We start from the raw sequence: 21767 nt of genomic DNA, 5'->3' as shown, positions 1-21767 counted from the left end.
AAAGTTTTTTTAATTATAATATTTTATTTATAAATTTAAAAGTCAGATATTTAAGGTGAATACCACTCGAATTAATAATTTGTTTGTCATAACTAAACTAAATTATGTGCTAAAAATTATGAGAGAATCACAAGGAAGGTGGGAAATAAGTTATATGAAAAAAAGATAAAGAAAACTTTTTGTAGCAAACTTATGAACAAAATTATCTAAAGTAATTTAAAATAACTAACCTCCAAACATATTTAATAGTTAACCAAATTGGTTAATATATATGTGTTTGGAACGGTAAATCAAATATAACAAAGTAAATCAAGGATAATAAAGGAGAATACGTTGTTCATGTTTTACGTTTCAGAAGATATAACATTTGTCGTTAAACAAGAGTGCATCTCTAACTTTTAACATCACTTCCGTCTGCTTTTCTTTTCATCTTTTATTACCAGAAATGCTATGAGAAACATTAATCAACTTCGAAAGTTCATCATATTATGAAAGAAAGTTCAAACCCACTTCCCAAAATGCAGATTTTTGGGTGGGTGAAGGTGTCGAAACAGATTATGAAAGAAATAAAAGCTTTCAAATTTGTTTAAAATGGGTTTTCCGGTGAGATACAGTATGATTTTCCTAGACTGTCACAGAGTATTCTGGCAGTGGCACAGATAATAATCACAAACTATGAACGTTATTATGCTCAACGTAATTTCAAAGACTGAAAACATGCACACAATACCTTAGTTAATTTTCACTAACACATTACACGTTAACTTGCCTAGAGAGTTCACATCTTCGTTGCAAATTACACAAATAAGAAACTTTGAACAAAGACAGAACTCGATTAAGCAAAACCATGGAGTTCTTTTCTCAGTAAAAGACTGATATATACATTAGACCAGCTCTTCATTTTTCTCCACAACCCTCACCCCTTTTGCAGATCTGAGCACATTAGCCTGCTTTGAAAATGATGGCAAATTAACACAGGAAGAACCAACATAAGATATGAAAAGAAGAGAGTAATACATAGGAAGGGAAATATATTACCTGATCCTGGGTAATTTCTACTGCAAAACCATCAACAATGACCAAAGAAGATGTCTTCTTGTAGGTTCCTGGCTCTAGAGTACTTGCTAAGAGCTCATCGTGTTTTGTACTAAGGTACAAATCAAGCTCGTGTGCCCCTCTCTTGGTTCTGGCAGCAAGAACAAAAGCATGAAGTGAGATGATATATATATATATATATTCTTACTACTATAATGAAAGAAAGGATGAGAAGAGGTGAAAAGAGAACCCAAGAGTTCTAAGTCTCTCGTATTCAGGATCGTAGCTCATGAAAACAAAGTAGGATTCGACTTTTGTGCTCCCCATTAAGAATGTTTCTTTTTTCCTTCCTTGATAATTTGATTGGAAGATGTATGGTAGCAGTGGCAGTTTTCTGCTGCACCATAGCTACCTATTTATACAACAAAAGGGTCACTCACTTTCCGACCACAAACAATAATAGAGAAAAAAAAGACAACGAGGAGGCCCACGTTGGTTTCGATTTTACGTAAGACCTAAAAGGTTGTGTTGTAACCCTTTCCCTTATACATTGCCATGGAATTTATAATTTGAACCGACTGGTTGAAATTTATATATTGATTTGTAATAGAAAAAGCAAAGATTCTGATTTGGGTGCTGTGCCCAACAGTAATTAAGTTACTTAATTTCTATGAAGCACCATCGTTCACACTTGCGTCCTAATCTTCTACATTGTACTTAGTAAAAGTCAAACAAAAAATCTCCCATGGCTTTCTGCATGAAAACTCAAAACTTCAGTCTTTATTTTATTGAGATCAGCTGCATCTAAGTTTTATTTACCATTCTTCGTTTTGTGGAAACAATGTCTCTTCTGATTTAAAACAAAGTAATAATCTTTATTTCTTCTCATAAAATTTGCATTCACATTGTTCTTTCTCTGTACTCAGTACGCCAGAGCTTATAATCTATAAGTTGGATCTGATAGAGAGTCTCTCTAGAAATAAAATTGTGTGAGAATTAAAAAAAAAAAGATTCTAATGCATTGATCAAACTGGAAGAAATTAAAATAATTCTTCAACTAACTTGAGATTAGTTTTTTCTTCTTATATATCAAAATTGTTTGAGCCAACATATGTATGTTGTGTTGATGTATTAAATACTGGCTAATTTGAGTAAAATTAATTAATAATTTAGTTCCTCTAGACGATGACACCATGTGAATTAATCCATATAAGTGATGTTTTACTTACTGAATAGTTTCTCCAAACAAAATATCATTTTAATTTTTTATATAATTTTCCCTGATGAAAAATTAATTATTTTCATTGTGTTCTTTTTTAATTATGCTAATCTTCAACGAACTCCCAAATTACCTAAAATTAGTGTGGAGATGGATGGGAAAAATCAAATCGAATTAAAAATAATTAGATTGGAATTACATGTAAATTTATACTTAGAAACACAGTTTAAATGTTTATAGATACCAAATTTAAATAGTTTTATTGAATTTTAAATTTCAATTCATATTTAAAAAAATTGTTTGAAAGTCAGTTTGATATCAATTTTAAATTGTTTTTTTATGATCAATTTTAAATTCAAAATAGTTTAAAATTATTATTTTGAACAAAATTAGAATAAAAATATGTTGAAATCTTCCACATTTACTCAAATGTGCAATTAATTAATAATCTAAAAAACAAATCAATTTTAAATATCTATTACAGTAAAAAATGATTTAATATATGGTACAATGCTTGGTACAAATCCTATAATGTTAATATATATTTTACTTCCTAATGAGGTAAATGATATATTGCTTAAAAGGTTAGAGTGAAAAGATATTAATTACATATTTTAGTATAAAAATGTACAAATAAATATAAAATTAACACGTGTATTTACTATAAATATCAAGGTAATTTTAGTTGGATTAACCTAACAACTTAAATATAATATAAACGAATTCATTTTACTTTTTAAATATAATATAAATTACCCAACTATCGTGCTATCAATAACTTCTTCATAAAATACACTTTTAGTATAATGGTATATTATCTTGATAGGCCAGATTATATAAAAAAATGTTAAAAACAATTAACAAATATCAAATAATTTTAGTATGTTTTATTTAATGTAATCCATCAAGTAAAGTTCCTAATACAATAATCATACTTTGTTTGAAGCCCAAATGTTGCTCTTCTATCTTCTCTGGGTCAGTCCAAGTCCATTAAAATCTATACATTTTACACTATTTTCTGGCTTGGGCTTGGCCCATTTTAGAAGAAGCTCATTTCGTCAGTTAGGCTCCATTCCCAAAATATCTCTCTGAATTATTTTGAAATATATTAAAAGTTGAAAAGATTATTCTGATGTAGAAGATGTAACATTAATGATGATATTTAAACAGAAACATGGAGCATGGGAGAAGATATGAGAGGGGACGAGGGAGCACGTGCACAGCCATGAAGTGAGGTCGCATGAGAACCCAAACATCACGTGGTGGGTCCCACTCCACGTTGGAAGGAATGCACGAGCACTCACATGATTGGGCCACGATTATCGTGTCCCCTCAAATCGCGGCCACCGAATCACCGTTGATCGCGATCACACTCGCCTCCATCAGCCCCACCCTTTTAACGTTAATTGCGGTTAACGGACGGCTACGATTTCCCAACAAAACCTACATCACCACACATTCTTATCGCATTCTATATTCTCTGTCTTACAATCTAATCATCATTTTAACCTCTCTTCTCTACCCATAATTCATTATCATAATTACTAATTAATGAGGGATTAAGAAACAGTTTAAAACAACTGTTAGATTGTTTCATCTTTTTTTATAATATAATTTATACGGCTCATTAATTAACGATGTTATTTAATAAACGAGATTTCTAAAAAAAATAAAACAAAAACCATTAAAAATGTGTATTTAAAAATCCCCTTTACCTAGGACCACGTCCAAATTGCGATGATAATGAACTCAGCAAAATGAGTGAACGTGAAATCCCCTTTAAAACGTGGTTTTTGTTTTGGTGGCACGACGTGGGGGTTGTTTGATTCTCTATATTTAAGGCATACTTAGTTTTGTTTTAGGTGTTTGGGTTAGATTTTGCCACATGATGGAAAGGGAATTATGTTAGGTTTGGAAATTTTGGTTTTGTGAGCAGTCTCATGTTAATTTTGATTGTGCTTTTGTTGTTTTGTGATGAATTACATGTTTTATTCACCTCGTTCATGGATTCATGGCTTGCGGAGTGTTTATTATGTATTTCATCAGTGGCTAGGTTCGTTGATGATGAGATATGTTACAGGCACAGGTGATTGCACATAGTCGTATCATTAGTTTGTTGAGTTTCATTGTTGGCTAATTGCAAAACCTCTTATTTTAATAAATTTATTTAAGTTCAGTATGATATTGGTTCAACAAAAATGGATTTAATTGGATTAGCCTACCAATTGAAAATAAGTTAAATTTATCAATTGTCGAATTAATGGGTTAACTTGTCTTTCTTTTTTAGTTATAAATGATTTAATATCACATAAAAACAAATTGAGATTTTTTAATTTTTTACACAAAAACAAACTGAAAAAAGTTGTCATTCGAGCAATTTTAATTTTTGGTTGAGTTGTATCAATCATAAGTTGATTGAGTTATACTATTAAAATCGAACTATGTTAATATGAAGTGTTAGAACATCAATTTTTTTAATAAAGTTGGGCTGACCTAACTTGACCTGTGAACTGTCTGTTCGAGTTTCCAGATTGAAAATACTGTCTCAATCCATCTTTTTGGTCGACCTAGTCCATGGGATATTTCAATTTAGACCATGTATGTGTTTGACATGTATATGCGTGTGATACTTTAAGATATTTTACTTATACTTATCATCACTTAGGTATCTTATAATAATTTGTATTTTTTATGTTGACAACTTTAACATATGATTTTAATTTGAATTTACACAATAATAATCATATATTTATCATATTTTTAATAATTATTTTATATTTTTCAATATGCATATATCACGTATGCGTATCCTGTTATTTTTAAAATATAAACATATTAATATATTATATACGTGTGATATTTGATAAACATTGTAGATCGAAATGAAAGTAAAATCATAAATATATAATTTATCAATTGATTAAATGATTCATTCTTTATATTTTTCTTCTCATGTTTTATCTTTTGATAAAATCATTTAAGATTTAATACTATATGTCTATATTTGTACTAATTTTTTCCATTCTATTTTTTTTCTTCTTAACATGATCCCTATACCTTTTTTTAAATGACTTGATGTAGTTATTTATGTTAGATGAATCTTAACCTACCTAAGAGATGATCAATTTATAACATGTGTGTTATTGTACAATTCATAAAAATCACATGACTAAAAAATAAATATAGAACAAACATTAAATCATCACTGCAAATGTAAGAATTAGAAATGTTATTAGATCAACTATGCTGAGATTATAATAGTGGGCAATGTAAGTGTGTTTCCTACTCTCATTCTCGAAGTAAAATGTTATATTCATTCTCTTATTTAACTTGTAAAATTTCCATAGATAAAATATGTAAACTTGTATTGCATTCATCTCATATCCAACTAATATAAAAAAATTTATAATTTTTATTCATATTAAGAAAAAAAAGCTTATAATTGCATTTATATTTTCCTTTTTACTTTTTTTTAAATATTAATTATGGTAAAATATATATTATATTATCAAGTATTAAATGTGAAAAAGATATAATTACATTTTTTTGACTACTCAAATATCAATAAATAAATCATAATTGCACAAATATTAAATAAGAGTAACAAATAATAATTATATAAAAGTTAAATTATTTATTTAATCCCAAATTTTGTAAGAATAGTTTAGATGTTTTTTACTTGTATCAATTAAGTTTTTTTTATATATAAATTGATGTAATTAGATCATTTAATGGTGTCAAAGACATATAATGTGTCACTTCGTATTTTTTATTTTATTTTTCTTAATATTTATTTAAACAGATTATATTTATTTAAATAAAAATGCTCATACTAAGTGTCATTACGTTTTTATCATTTCATATTATATTTTTTTGTGTGAAAGTATTTAACTACCAACAATATAAAACATAAGATGGGCCTGATTGGGTTTTTTTATGAGTGTAAAAGTGGTAGTAGCAAGTTGACGAGAGTTTACAAAAATGGAGGTTGATTGCATAAAAGAGAAGAAGATGGAGCCAAAAGTTGGATTAGGGTTAGTGGGGGGACCTATGGACGTTAAGATTTTCGTGTCGGCTTTTGCAGATTCACTTTTCCCACTACAATCATTTTTTCCATTATTCCATTCCTTTTAATCATTTTTTTTATTTAATTTCTTAAATTTCATTTTTTTCTCATCAAACAAATAAAAATATACTTTTACATGTCTAAATTTCTTACATGATATTAGTTTTTTTTCTTTTATCTTCCATTACTTTTATTTCTCTAAAAATATATTATTTTATTTTTGTAATATGTGTTAGATGAATATAAATATATGTTATGTTATCATTATTCCAAACTAAACCCTAATACTTCATGCTTCAAATGTTATGTCAAAATCTCAGTATCACATTGGTTATTTCAAATTCTAAAATTGCTCATCTATCTTGAATATGCTGATTACAACGTCTTCGTTCTTCGAGACATCTATAAATTTCAGCTCTTCTTTAAAACGTTCAATCTATATCCACTGGTAAAACTATAATGTAAATACTTACATTTTAAATATATGTTTTTTACTTAAATTAATTAAACTAACTAAATTGTCAATAAAAACTTCTCTATTATGTCAAATAATAAAGATGGGTCCGTATAATTTTTTAAAAATGAATAGAATGTTTGTGTAATTTACTCTTATTATTATGTTAAATATATTACATATCATATTTTTTAAAAAGTCATTAAACATGCGGATATATATAAAAAACGAACTCATAGAATAATTGAATGATAAATGCGTCCATTTTAAGTATTTTGTAGATTTATCATACAAAAATTTTAATGTTTTATTAATTTGATCAAGATATATGTTGGGTTATTGGTTTTGCGAGAAAAAGATATTTGATTACTTTTAATTTAAAAAAAAAAAAAGCATTTAGCGGGAAAAAGTTGTATTTAAATTAAGAGATCTACTAAACATGCACTAACATTTACTAACAACAGTACAAAATCAAAGGTCCCCGCCCAAATTAAGAATTCACTCAGCTAATTTGTTTCATCCTCTTTTTCCAAAGTGGGTTTTGCTTTGACGTCTGTTTGATTCTCTCCATTAAGTTATGAGATTTTCTTTCTTTTTAAATCACTCATGATATTATTATATCTTTTTTTCACAATTTTAAATTTCAAAATAACGTGTGATATTGGTTTTCAAAGATTCCTACACCACCACAAACACTTTTCTAAATGTTACTGCTATACATCTCAGAATTGTTTTTATTTATATTTTTTACTATATATAATTAATTTTTGTCCCTTATTTTTCCACACATTTTAAAATATATATTATGCATAAATAGAAGGAAAAAAAAACTATGATCCGGTTTTGTGTTGAAAAATGATATATTATTACTTAATTAATTGGCATGCACGTTCAACCAAGTTCTACCATTAAGGTAATAATCATAAACATAATCATACTAATAAACAAATTAAGAAACGACAGAGCAACTTATCATCGCTAACAATAATGGAGGGAACATTATTCAGGTAACTGGTCAGTATTCAGACCCAAAAAATAATAATACAATAAAACCAAATTCCTTTTAATTTAAGACACGTATGCAATTTTATTTTATGTGCCCCAAACAGACAAAAATTGAAATTTATTTACCAGGAATGTGTTACCCAAAATATAACTTTTTCAATTAAATAAAAATTTTAAAAAATTGTTATATACATTTAATTAGTTTATTAATTGTAAATAATTATCTTAAAAATCCTAATATTCTATTTTTTTTTCTTTTGGACGTAGAACATTTGTATGTACACCCAGTATATACTTTCTATGTCTATTTTACTGGTAATCAAAATAAAAATCTGAACAAGAGAAAATATGTGATCCTATAAATGGCCATGTTTGATTATTCCTGTGGGAGAAAATTAGTCAAGTGAACAATATTTACCTAATCATTTTAGTTTATTTCATAGGACAAAAGTATATTTTTTTAATATATACTAAAGACAGTAATGTATCTACCAACTTAATTTACAAATAATTTATTATAATTATTATGGAGAGAATCCAGTTTAATTGAGTTGATTAAATACAATGTAGAGCTATGTTTAAATAAATCAAACTATACTTTTATTTTTATTTCTATTATGTGTTGAAGACAAAATGCCCTTATAAACAAATATCTGCCAACTTAATTTTACAAACGATCTATGATTTAGTTAACAGATTACAAAACTATCCATAAACATAATTATTTACGAATTTAGTAAGAAAAATGTTATCAATATTTATCAGGTGTTTTATGATCGGTTGAAATTTATTGAAAAAATTATAATAAAAAAATGAATAAAGTCAACTTATGTAAGTGTAAAAAAGACTGTACATTTATTATTTCTAGTGCATTTAGTTTAAGACGTATTCTTAATATTATCTTTTAAACGTTTTGGTGCTGAGATATATTGAAAATTTCATAATTATTGATTTCAATGTTTTTCAATTGTAATTTTGAATTAACTATAACCGAACAAGTGGTAAAAAAAATAAAATAAAATACTTACTAGCTCCCCGAATATATGAAGCATCACCAATTTAGTCTTTAAAGAAAAAAATATATAATTTGGTCTTGAATGTGTAAATAATATGATAATCATATAATGTTAAACAATTTAGAAAACTAAATGTTATCTAAACCTTTAATTTTAGAGATCAATTCGATACTAAATAAATGAATATTTTATCATTTACTTATAATATTTAATGACTAAATAATCTTTTTTTTACATATATTTAGAGACCAAATCAAATGTTTGTTTCTAATTTTTCAATAATTTAATTAACAACATCTCGTATGGAAGAACGCAATTAACTATATATATATATATATATATATATATATATATATATATATATATATATATATATATATATATATATATATATATATATATATATATATAATAATAATAATAATAATAATAATAATAATAATCCTTCTCATTTGAAATTTATTAGAAATTAGTTTTCAAAATACTAAAATTCATTGAAAGGGTTTAATAAAAACGATCTTTCATGTACTCGAACCTTGAAAGGAATAAACGGTATATCAAACACTTTTAATAAATAAACCGTATATCAAACACTTAATCAAGAGGCATTATTATGGACCAAATACACCTTATAATTTTATTATTATATATAAAGCTTAATTAGTAATTTAATATTTATCTTTTTCATTTACTTGTTTTTATATTATTTTTTTCATTAATTGCATTTTAATATATTTTTAATAAAGTTAATTTGATCTTTTTCGTTAAATTAATATCAATGATGTTTAAAAAAATATTATGCTGTCAAAATTTTAAAATATAATGTGTTATAGGATTTGTAAATATCACGTATTAAAATTTAGAAAATATACGTTACAAACAAAATGAGTTTCAAGATTGAAAATAATTTAAAATTTGATTAACAACAATTTTCAAATGTTAATGAAAATTTAAGTTAAAAATGAAATTAAGTTTTTTTTTATATACAATTAGAGACCAGGTCTTTAAGGAAAAACAGGAATTCAATTAACTAAAATAAAACAATACAAAGAGTAAAACCAATAAAAACCTAAATATAAAAACTAAAGTAAAATATTTATACAGTGTATTTTTTAAACGTCATTTTGGTATTTTACGTAAAGTTTAAATATTAAATAAACTGTCCATGTAACTTTCAAGATTATAGGAATTATTTATGTAATAAAAAAATGTATTCTGCTCCGGTATGGGTTAAGTTACCTAAGTTCTGCACAATTTTCTCGGGACGTCGTGGTGTTCCGATGTCAAAGTTAGTAATAGTCTGATTGGTAAGTTAAGCGCGATAATAAATGCGTAACTAATGAATCTGTCTACTTCTTACCTTTGATTGTGTTTATAGTTTTGGTCGTGAGTTTTGGATTAGCAAAACCTTAATCATGGCCCAATCATCCTTAATCTTTCAAAAACCCACTTGTCTCGACCGTCCAGCCTTGATGTTTCTCGGGTACTATTCGTCAAAGCCGTCCGAGGCTACCAATACATATTCGATTTTTATTATGTATAGGGGTTTATTGAATTAGTGTCAGCTGCAAGACTAGTATTTAGTCTAAAAATTCTTTTAGAAATTCTAACAAAAAGTAATAAGCTTTAAATACATTGTATTAATGTAGAAAATAGAGATATTTTATAGGATAAAAAAACTCAATAAAAGAATTAAATTTTAGGGAAAATAAGAAGAGTTTTTATTAATGATAGAATTTTTTTTTAAATGTGTGGGGAGATTGATATGGAAGGTTACTTCATTGTTTGGAAGGTAAGAGGATACATGGGCCCCTTGTCCCTATAAAACCTCCAAACTTCTATCACTATTGTCTTCGTATCGATTTTAGATCTTCTTGGACCCCTCTTTTTATTTTAATTTACTACTTTTATATAAATTTATTTTATTATATTATTTATATAGTTATTCTTTTCTCTTACTATTTCAGTTTGATTTTTTTTTATTTTAAACTATTTGGTAATGTCTTGATTAGTACATAAATAAATGTAATAGCGGTAAATATATAGTCATAAGGGTGCGGTTAGTTAATCATTTATGAAATAAAGATATTTTAGTGAAACTATAACTATTTGTGATGGAAATTGATGTTACGAATTAGTTGCTGAAAATAAGATAGATATAATAATTGTGATGGTAGTTTATAAATGCTGAAAAAGTTGTTTGTTCCCACACTTTAACCTCATTCAACCTTATATTGCACGCCTCATAGCCTAAACTTAATGCTTTCTTTTCCTTACGCTTTTCGTCTTCCAACTTAATACACAATAATTAATCATTAAGTTAATTCATCCACTCTTACTTCACTCTTAACAAATTTAATACACACGTATTTCTTATTGTCCTTTTTATTATATGAGTTTATGTGATTGGATTTAAATGTTACAAATAAGTTTTAAAACATTAATCATAATATTTGTACTTATAAAAACACTAAAATTGACAATTGTGATAGCACGTGGTTATTCTTTCACCTTTCATTTATTTATCACAATCTAATTTTTTTAGTTTACATAACTGAACAAGTAAGAAAATTAAAAAGATAATTTGTGAACCTTAGAAATAATTTGACTTTTTTTAATGATTAATTGTTTTTTTAAGTGGTTAAAAAATTCATTTTAAATTTAACTCGTACAAAATCAACTTATAAAATAAGATTTGCATCAAATTATATATTTTAAACCAGTCTAATCACTAGTTAATATAAAATTTTCAACACATTTTTATTTCTCGCTTATATATCTGAGACTAGACATTAATAAGTAGTTCAATAACAGCTGAAACAATATGTTAAACAAAAATACAAGTTTTTCAGTAAAAGATAATACAATAGGTCGAATAAATGACAAATTTAATTAGAATAAATTTGAACTTATGATTATGATACTATATTAAAAAGTAGATTTTAAATCTAACTTATTTCTACAAAATTAGTTTATAAAATAAAGTTTGTACATCTATTTATATACTTTAAATTATTGTTAATTTTTACTTAACGTGAAACTTTCTAACACAAGTGATTTTTAGTAGGTAAAAGTAGTTTCTATACATGATACTTCCACTTTTCACCTATATATGTAGATGCACCTACTCTTCCATAAACTCCTAAGCTTTGCATGCTCTGTTATTATCTGAAACTTTAAAGAAAACAAGAAGAAGCCAAATGCTCTGTTTTGCACCACATTTTCCCCTGCACTTGCCAACTAATCCCTCGTCAGTACTGATTGATATAGTTTTCAACTTAAAAGCTACAACTACTACGAGGCCACGATTCAGTGCACGTTGATTCAAAAGTTTTAGTTATGGTGCATAAAATTGTAGTTCATGTTATCAATCTGTCAATAACAAAATTCTGGCTAGCTTCCATTATAAGTTCATATACATCACGGAAACAATATTAATACGGAAAATGGAATCCTAAAATTTGTTAATCTGTCACTCTTGTTTAGACATCGTGCACGTGTCACACTATTACTATGTAAGTGTGTTCGAAAACATGTTACAATAAATAAATGTAAATCTCTCATGAAATTAATAGTTACTTTTGCATTGAGTTGGAGAAGCTCTAATCTTAATGTTCAAGAATTACACACATAAGTTTTGAAGAACTCAATCAAGGACATTTTTGGATGATTGACCTAAAGCCTACAAGGGTATAACAAAACATCAGCAATAAACTACGAATTTAGTTAGCAAAATCAAAATTTACTTTGAAAGGAATTTCAACAGAAATTTGTATAAGAAGTGCAATGTTAACGCGTTATATTGGCGAAATAGACAACCTAGGCTTTTTCCACCTAGATATTTTGACTTTTGATGACCTCTAATTTCTGTAAGATCCCAATACAGAAGAAGTCAGTGTAAAACAGTTTGGGTACGTGGAAGGCAGCTATATTTAAAAGAAAAGGAAAAAGAAAAAGAAATAGTTTTGGTCTCGTATTGTGCAAAGGCAAGTGCCAAAATTTCCAAAAGGTGACCTAACGCACTAAACAAAAGGCAAAGAATGAAATACTCTAAGCCTTAATTTGGGGACACAATGTTAGGGTATGAACCAGCAGTGAATTTTCAACCATCAAAAGAAGGAAGAATCTCTTCCTGCGGTTCACGAACTCGACGAGTACTATGTATGAACACTTCAACGTGCAGCCACGTAAAAATCAAACGTAAATCCTTGTTTGGTAAGGTTACTTTAGATGGAGAAGAACCAAGTAACAAAAGTAAGTGATTATGTTATGATTCTCAAAACCAGTTGAATGATAACTTGATTGGAAAAGGTAGTTAGTTGTACGGAACAAACAGTAATTGCGCGATCTTTCACACTCAACTAACTGTTATAATACAATGTGTGAAATTATTTCTCTTAGTCACATTATTAGTTTTTAATTTTTCTTTCAAGAATTATGAAAAGTAATTTTGGAAAAAAATATAAAAAATGAAATCCCGATGAAACGGCATGGTCTTACCTGTTGCCTTGGACAACGGGCACTCAGCGGTGGGAAGTGGCTCTGCTCAGTCATTCCGGAAACTTGCCTCTTTGACTTACCTGACGTGTCCTGATCCTCTTTCTTATGTTAATTCAAACTTTTTTAAAAAAAGTAATAACAAATAAAAAATAGGAGTGAGGAAAAAGGTTAGAGAGAGAGAATGAGTGTGTGAAAAAGAGATTTTATATCATTTTCGGCGGAGGCCGTTGATTGCGGTTGGGAATAAAGCGCTCTGACATTGGGCCAACGCTCTTTTTTTGTTCTGTTTTGACCACAACACTTTCTTTCTCCATTTCTTTTTTAAATCAAATTACTACTACCAACTTCGGTTAACTTCTTCGGATTTCAAAAGAATTTCAAATATCAAAGTATGCATTTATCAAGAAAAGCAATCTCAGTAGTGCCTACTGATTCACCTCATCTTATGTTATGACGATAAAGTAAGTTTAAAGTAAATTATTCTTTTAAACTCAATTTGATTTGACAGAAAATCCATTTTGTAGATATTTATGTAACTTGAAAATTCTTAAAACAAACCCACCTATAATTTGGAACATCTGTTTAAATCCCAGTTCTCTGTTTCTTCATCGTTGTAAATTATTCGTAATATTGGATGAGAGTTTTATAAATAAAATATACTATACATTTTACCGAATATAGTAACAGAAAAAAGGAGATGATGTTACTCGTGTGGAACATAATTATCGTTGTTTTTTAGTCTGTGTTAACTTGGGATACTGTCGGTGGGAAGTTCAGATACGAAAAATAAATGGCCATAAGTGTGGATTGTCGGGTTGTCGGGCATCCGAATCCGGGGTACAGGGCTCCTCTGCCACGAGAAACCGTATGAACAACCGATGAAGCTTCTTCATCGTTGCGTTGCTTCTCAATAATTTCCTTTTCACAGTTGGTTTCGGTTGTACTGCTTCAACTTTTGTTGTTAGTTGCTATGCTATGCAAGTACCTATTCCATGTGACTCAACTCTCGCATTAACTCTACGTCTCACTCTCTTTCTCCACACACATTGTCATATTTCGATTCTCAATGCACCCACGTTTTTTTTTCAAAATGTAATATGAGATTATTGAAATTAATTATCTATGATGCTCCTCTCTCAAACCATGCACAAACAATTTGTTTTTATTTTCTTTTCTTTGGGAGTTTATGTAATATATTAGTGAGGGAAGAAACAATTAAGAAAATGAGTAATGAATAATTAAATGGTACTACGACACGTAAATTACGGAAGTGTTGTTTTTCCACGCATGGAAGAAGGAACAATCAAACGGAAAAGAACATGGGGTTTCCATTGAAACCAAACTTAATAACGCTGGGAAATGGAAATCATTACCAGTCAAACATTGTTGAAACTTTTGCAGTAACTAAACCAATGCCCACCCACCACGTAACTCTTGGCTCATGTGCTCTTTCTGTGACCATTCACCATAACATAACTTATTCACATATGTTACCATTAAAGTATTTGAGAAGGATTTGGAAAATTTGACTACTAAATTATATGCAAAATTTTATGTACAAAACAAATCTTCACGAGGACAAGTGTACTCTAAACCTTTATTTCTAGTTGAACTTACTATACGGTTTATAAAGGAATGCGCCTATTGAAGATTTTATTTATGACAGGGTTAAGAATAGTTTCATGGCAGATTTCCGTGGTAAACTTACACGTGTTGACATGGTTTAATATAAGTGGTTGTATTTTGTACCAACACATGTTTGGTTGGTCGGATTCAAAAATGTCTCGATTGCTAGGTTATATTGGCAAGTATTATTATTGTGTACTATGAATCATGGTGTGAACATGTGATATGACTTTGAATTAGGCTTCCTCTAATCACTCTAAATTTTTCGCCATAAAACATTTCTTTTGACTGTTTCATTGTTGCTTGCCAGCGTTCTAATCGCACAACATTTTCTATAAATGTTTAAATAATTTGACTAGAAAGTTGTCTTAAATTAGAAAAACTCTATAAGAAAAAAAATGCCAGAGTCACAATTAATCACACACCATTATAGCCCAATCTAACAATCTCCCTCAGTAAGTCAAACCATGATGTCTTTTGTGAAGTTACATTCGTTAGCATGTTTTCTTATATTATAAAGGTTGTATTTTCTACCTAGAAACAAAATAAAGAATTACTACTAATTTTTTTTGGAGGTTGAAAATGCGGTGTCAACTGCTTCGTTAAAAGCAAGTATTATTGTGTGTACTTTGATGCCTGTGTGGGTGTGAATATGCGATGTGACTTTGAATATGGCCACCTTCCTTCAATCACTCTAATATTTTCCCATAAAACACTTTCTTTTAATTAAAATGTTTAATTGTAATCAATACTTTAATAGCACAACTGATACTCAGTTGTTTTTCAAAATTTTACCCAACTTTTTATTTTTAAAACATTATATTATATTTTTTTCATATGTATAATTTAGGTAGAAATGTTCTTAAAATTTGTAAAAGCATGTAACATATTCTTTTAGTGTATAAAACGACATTAGAACTCTTTATCTTTCACACAAACAGAGTCACTGATAACGAGGAATAACTGATACAGGTCACATTTAACACGTACCCATTCTCACTTGTAAATGAAATGGTTTTTTATTTTTTGTCCATATTTTATGGCAGTAATTTCATTTGAAGCAGATACTTTTAAACCTCACCGACCTCCATCCTGTGAGGCCACATGCCATTGTCCCATTCTCATTTCTCATCACATCAAGGAGCTTCTGCATTGCAATTTGCAGCCACTTTAAAATCCAAAAAACAGAATAAAAATAATACCTTTATACCAAATAGTAACTAAATTACATCTTTTTTTATTGAATCACTGTCAATTTCTGGGTTCTTGATACCTTCCTTTTTCCTCTCCTCCATAATATATAGCCCCTGCACCTCCCCACTTTTCAATCCCCCAACTCCCTCTCCCTCTCTCTACTTGAAACTTCTTTCTTTTCCCAAGGATTCCCTCCTAACTTGGTGGGATTATCCGAAGTTTCAGCTGCTTCCACTCACCCACATTGTCATTTCCTTTTCACTCCCATATGGAGAAGCTTATCTGCATGTTCTTTTTCCTTCTTCTTCTGGCCCCTCCTTTTACTTCTGCTGGCCATGACTATGGTCAAGCTCTCAGCAAGAGCCTTCTCTTCTTTGAAGCTCAGAGATCTGGCTACCTTCCCCACAACCAGAGAGTCTCATGGAGAGCGCATTCTGGTTTGCAAGATGGCAAAGCTAGTGGGGTAATTTCAAAGCATACAAAACTCAATCAGTTTTATCTTGGTTTTCAGTTTTTCTTTGGAAAGTTCTGGTTTTTATTGTTTCTGCAACTGTTGCGGTGAAATTGCAGGTGGATCTAGTTGGAGGGTACTACGATGCAGGGGACAATGTGAAGTTCGGATTACCCATGGCGTTCACCGTTACGATGATGTCGTGGAGCATAATTGAATACGGCAAACAAATGGCTGCAAGCGGTGAGCTTGGCCACGCCATGGAAGCAGTTAAGTGGGGTACGGACTACTTCATCAAAGCACACCCTCAGGCCAATGTTCTCTATGGAGAGGTATTATTTTTTATTAATTTAATCAATAAGGTTATTTTTTTTTTTATTTTTAAAGTTCTTTATTAGAGTTGAATTTTAATGTTACATCAAGGAATAATTGATTTACCATGACATCTTTTTCATGAGATTATAATTAAAAAAATGTTGGTGTTATGGCTTTTTGACGATTAGGTGGGAGACGGAAACACTGACCATTACTGCTGGCAAAGGCCAGAGGACATGACAACGGACCGTCACGCTTACAAGATCGATCCAAGCAATCCCGGGTCGGATCTCGCCGGAGAAACCGCTGCCGCTATGGCTGCTGCATCCATTGTTTTCCGACGCTCTAACCCTGCTTATTCTCGGGAACTTCTAACTCACGCCTATCAGGTAAACACTCGATCAACTAAATTTTATTCATTTATTTTTATTTAGTTATTGCATTGAAGTGTAGAGGCAGCGAAAGGGGTGAAACGTGGTGCGCATGAGTTGTTGTTGAGAACAGCACTGTCAGTGAAGTGAAGCGGTTGGAGTTAATAGGCAGTTACACTTTTATGAGTCTTTTGTCAGAGTCGTTATTGCGACCAAGTTGGGCCGCGTAGGTTACGGTTGCATTTGCACCAAAAAGTTACTAACATTAAATCACAACATTGTCCCTTTATTTTTCTAATAACTCTACATAGTAACTAAATCAACTAAAGCATGTTATATCAAAAATATTTTTTCTTTTGAATTATTTTATTTTATGACTTTCTGTACCGACACTAGTTATTTTTGTTTGACGAAAATATAAATATTGTTTTAATCTCACATAAAAAAATATATTTATTTTGTTGGAATGCATTACGTAATTCTTGTGCTTATAAAAAAGCAATGGAATGAATATAGTATCTAGAATCTTGTGTCCCATGAAAGATGCTTTTTGTACACTTGTTAATTTTTTTCCCCACCCCTTTTTCTTTGGTTACCCTTAATGAGCAAATATGTTCACTGCAATTTCTTTTTTCTTATAATAATTAAAGAAGTGTGAACGGAATATTTTAGGAGAAAAGTAAAATTTGTTTACAGACGAGTTCACCTACCTGATCCTTTCAATGCATTCTCATTTTATAGATAATATTTTTATTTTATTTGTTTTTTTTTTACTGTATTGAGAATTAATACTAAAGATTGTGGTCCAAAAATAAATTTGGTTGTTAATGTTTAAATGGGAAGATGGAGAAGAAAGAAGAGTGGGGTGGTCTCTGATGGGTCGGCGAAGGGACAGTCTTACCCATGTGTTGTGTAGTCCCTTGGAGGATCCTAACCTTCCTTCAAAATGCTTTCACATCACACAAAATCAAACTTCGTTATTGCCATTATACCCTCTCACGTGGCCATACTGTCGGTGCTATTTTTGGCACAAATAACACTTTGCTACTTGTTTGGTGTGTATTTACTTTACCACCACTCTTATGGGGTCTTAAAATAAAAATAAATAAATCTCTATGTGTACTGGTTTTTTATACTGGTACTGGTTATATCCTATCTATATTTTCTCCTACCTTATACTTTACTCTTTCACCAACTTCTGGATTCCGTTTCTGTTTGCTGTCACTGTTCTTGATAGGTGAAAAACATGTTGCATTTAATTATTCATTTATTAGAGTTCGACTGATGAAGAGAGAAAGATGCTTCTGATATTCTGGTCTTAATAAGACTCTTAAGTAAAAACAAATATGCTATTTGGGTCAGATCTGGATCTGATGACCCCTCTGGTATCTGTTATTTTAGTTGCATCTAATAAATAAGGATAACCAATAGGTTGATTTAATAAATGTTTCACCAACTTAGCTAAGATTAATTAATTAATTCATTGAATGAGAACAGTGAAAGTGAATCCACTTTACTCCCTTCCATCCATTTTCACCAGGATCTGCTCAACTGATTCTCCTTGGCTTTGTTCTGTTCATTTCAGTTGTTCGATTTTGCTGACAAATACAGAGGCAAATATGACAGCAGCATTACCGTTGCCCAGAAGTATTACAGATCAATCAGTGGCTACAATGTATGTTTATCAGTTTTGATTGTGTTCTCTTCTCTGTAATTAAATATGAACAAATTTAAAATTTTTCCCTTTTTAAAAAGTAACATGAACGTGAAATTATTGGCTTGAATTAGAATTAATATAAACAAGCAATGGTAAATAGGAGCAAACAAATGTAATTGTTTATTGAGTTTTGGTCATTGTGGTTGCAGGATGAATTGCTCTGGGCTGCTGCTTGGTTGTATCAAGCATCTAACAATCAGTATTACTTGGATTACCTTGGAAGAAACGGTGATTCCATGGGTGGAACTGGTTGGACCATGACTGAATTTGGTTGGGATGTTAAGTATGCCGGGGTTCAGACATTGGTTGCCAAGGTACAAACACATTCTTAGCTTCTTTTTTTGCTTATTTTATCAAATATTGGCAGCTAGCTAAGAATCTTTCGTTGTTATTTCCTTGCAGTTCTTGTTGCAGGGAAAAGCTGGTCATCATGCTCCAGTTTTCGAGAGATATCAGCAGAAGGCCGAATCTTTCATGTGTTCGTGCCTTGGAAAGGGTTCTCGCAATGTTCAGAAGACTCCTGGTGGCCTCATTTTCCGCCAGAGATGGAACAACATGCAGTTTGTCACAAGTGCCTCGTTTTTAGCCACTGTCTATTCTGACTACCTTGCTTCATCTGGTAGGAACTTGAGATGTAATTCAGGCAATGTTGCCCCTGCTGAACTTCTCTCCCTTGCAAAGTCTCAGGTAATTCAACCTCCTGCATTCCATTTTGTAGTTCGTGTACTAGAAAGTAAGTTTCAGTGGGAACTAAAACTTGACATGCTTAATCTTCAGGTGGACTACCTTCTTGGAAACAACCCAAGAGCAACTAGTTACATGGTGGGCTATGGAAACAACTTCCCACAAAGGGTTCATCACCGAGGTTCCTCCATTGTTTCGATCAAGGTTAACCCTTCGTTTGTCAGCTGCCGGGGAGGTTATGATACTTGGTTTAGCAGCAAAAGGAGTGACCCCAACCTACTCACTGGTGCTCTTGTTGGTGGACCTGATGCGTATGATGACTTTGCTGATGAAAGAGATAACTATGAGCAGACAGAGCCAGCAACCTATAACAACGCTCCTCTCATCGGTATTCTAGCACGTCTGAATGGAGGTCATGGTGGCTATAACCAGCTTCTTCCAGGTATTGCCACCATTAATCTTGCTGTATGCCTTTTTCTGTTAACACTCTTTGATAATGTTGTAATCGGCTTTGATATCTTCCTTGCAGTTGTTCCCGCTACTAAACCTGTTGTTATCAATCCTCGACCATCCCCCAATACCAAGACAACTCCATCTCCAGGTACTGTTTGTCTAGTCACTTCACTAATTCACTTGCACAATGTATATTGCTTAATTAACCGACAAGTACTAGAAACTAAAAGGGTATGTATATGTTGAGATCGACATCTAACGGGAATTTCTTTTTCAGCTTCATGGTCAGGCCCAATTTCTATTGAACAGAAAATGACCACCTCATGGGTTGCCAATGGAAAAACTTATTACAGATACTCAACAGTGGTGACAAACAAATCTAACAAGAGTCTCAATTCTCTCAATCTTTCGATCTCCAAGCTTTATGGTCCAATCTGGGGTCTCACAAAGTCTGGTGATTCCTACACATTCCCATCATGGCTCAGCTCACTAGCTGCAGGCAAAAGCCTTGAATTTGTCTACATCCATTCTACTTCTCCAGCAGATGTCTCTGTGGCTAACTACGTGTTGGCCTGAGAGGTTTGAATTTGCTTTGAAGTGAAATGAGAACAGTTTACTGCTTTGTTGTGTAAGACTGTGTAGCCATACAAATGTGCAGTGAGGAGAGGGTGTTTACGTTTTTACTTTTTTATTTTGGTGTCAAATCTTCTTCTTCTCTTGTGTATTTTGCATTTCAGTAGGTTAGATCAAAGTAGGTAGATTATATAAGATGGAAGGACCGGAGCAGAAAGGAGTGAAGAGACAAAAGGGCAGAGCTCATCCTCTTTCTCTCCGCTTTACAACTTATATACAGTGAGTGATACGAGACAGACAACGAAACAGGGTTGTTGAGAAGTTTAAAAAAAAAATGAACTTCTCAATATTTGAGAGAAGAGTCATCACTTGTATTTTTCAACAGCTTTGGATGTCTTTTCTGTGTTTGATGTTGTAAGCTTTACAGCATTTTGTACTCTCTACAAACAAACAGTTTGTGCTATATATATATATTATTATGTCCTTGTGCTATAAAATTATAACTAGCATATTTGGCTATTTCAAGCTTGTGATTTTTAATTGAATGGTCGAAAACTAACAAATACTGTTTTGTGTGATTCTAAATTTTAACTGTATATTATACTCAGCAATGTTAATGTCAGTGTCACGTTCAAAGCCCTCAAAATGAGCGGCCAAGAAGAATTTTTCGGAGTGAACAATAGTAGTCACTCACATCTTATCTAATATACTAAAAAGGAGACAAATCGAAACTTGAAATTACAAGAACAGTTGAAAACCAATTTGTAACATATAATGACTATAACAGAACTCGGGGATTTAACAGAAAACATGTCCGAAGTTTCATTAACTAGGAAGCTTCTTCTGTTCTCGGAAGGTGCTCTGATCTGAAGCAAATGTGACAGACCATCTTTTATTGTAAGTCCATGTGAGCTTCAGAGACAAACACAGGAGATAACAGCTAAGCTGGTGTGTAATACGTAAAATGAAACAATCATAAAATTAGTAATGAAATGATTGAAATCTGAAAAATGTTTATTTAGTTCGTTAACGACACGAAAAGGGAAAACACATGAATATTTACATATGACATGTACTTGCCAGTGAAT

General features: G+C 30.6%; 2 protein-coding genes across 2 annotated transcripts; one reads left to right on the top strand and one right to left on the bottom strand.

Moving 5' to 3' along the window:
- Positions 1–299: 299 nt before the first annotated feature.
- Positions 300–1642, bottom strand: LOC124824179 (subtilisin-like protease SBT2.5). The gene is made up of 3 exons (XM_047296562.2): positions 1286–1642; positions 1039–1186; positions 300–947 (listed from the first exon to the last, which is right to left on the bottom strand). The coding sequence occupies exons 1-3, from the start codon at positions 1360–1362 to the stop codon at positions 885–887; spliced, it is 288 nt and encodes a 95-aa protein (XP_047152518.2). The 5' UTR covers positions 1363–1642; the 3' UTR covers positions 300–884.
- Positions 1643–16230: 14588 nt separating this feature from the next.
- GH9C2 (glycosyl hydrolase 9C2) lies at positions 16231–21198 on the top strand. The gene is made up of 9 exons (XM_088103208.1): positions 16231–16578; positions 16686–16898; positions 17070–17270; positions 18838–18927; positions 19119–19283; positions 19372–19656; positions 19747–20095; positions 20183–20254; positions 20384–21198. Exons 1-9 carry the CDS (start codon positions 16384–16386, stop codon positions 20680–20682), a joined length of 1869 nt encoding a protein of 622 aa, XP_087959334.1. The 5' UTR covers positions 16231–16383; the 3' UTR covers positions 20683–21198.
- Positions 21199–21767: the final 569 nt, after the last annotated feature.

Source organism: Vigna umbellata, chromosome 1, assembly GCF_029865625.1.
Source record: "Vigna umbellata cultivar VRB3 chromosome 1, Vumbellata_1.0, whole genome shotgun sequence".
In the NCBI taxonomy this organism is placed as follows: domain Eukaryota; kingdom Viridiplantae; phylum Streptophyta; class Magnoliopsida; order Fabales; family Fabaceae; genus Vigna; species Vigna umbellata.
Note: the sequence above shows the minus strand (reverse complement) of the source record. Positions and strands in the feature narration are given on the sequence as shown.

Coding starts and splice junctions, on each gene's coding strand:
- LOC124824179 (XM_047296562.2), bottom strand. CDS start 1,362: ATGGGGAGCACAAAAGTCGAATCCTACTTTGTTTTCATGAGCTACGAT. Junction 1,187..1,285: donor GAGAGACTTAGAACTCTTGG/GTTCTCTTTTCA, acceptor TCTTGCTGCCAG/AACCAAGAGAGGGGCACACG. Junction 948..1,038: donor TAGAAATTACCCAGGATCAG/GTAATATATTTC, acceptor TTTTCAAAGCAG/GCTAATGTGCTCAGATCTGC.
- GH9C2 (XM_088103208.1), top strand. CDS start 16,384: ATGGAGAAGCTTATCTGCATGTTCTTTTTCCTTCTTCTTCTGGCCCCT. Junction 16,899..17,069: donor CCAATGTTCTCTATGGAGAG/GTATTATTTTTT, acceptor TTTGACGATTAG/GTGGGAGACGGAAACACTGA. Junction 20,255..20,383: donor CAAGACAACTCCATCTCCAG/GTACTGTTTGTC, acceptor TTTCTTTTTCAG/CTTCATGGTCAGGCCCAATT.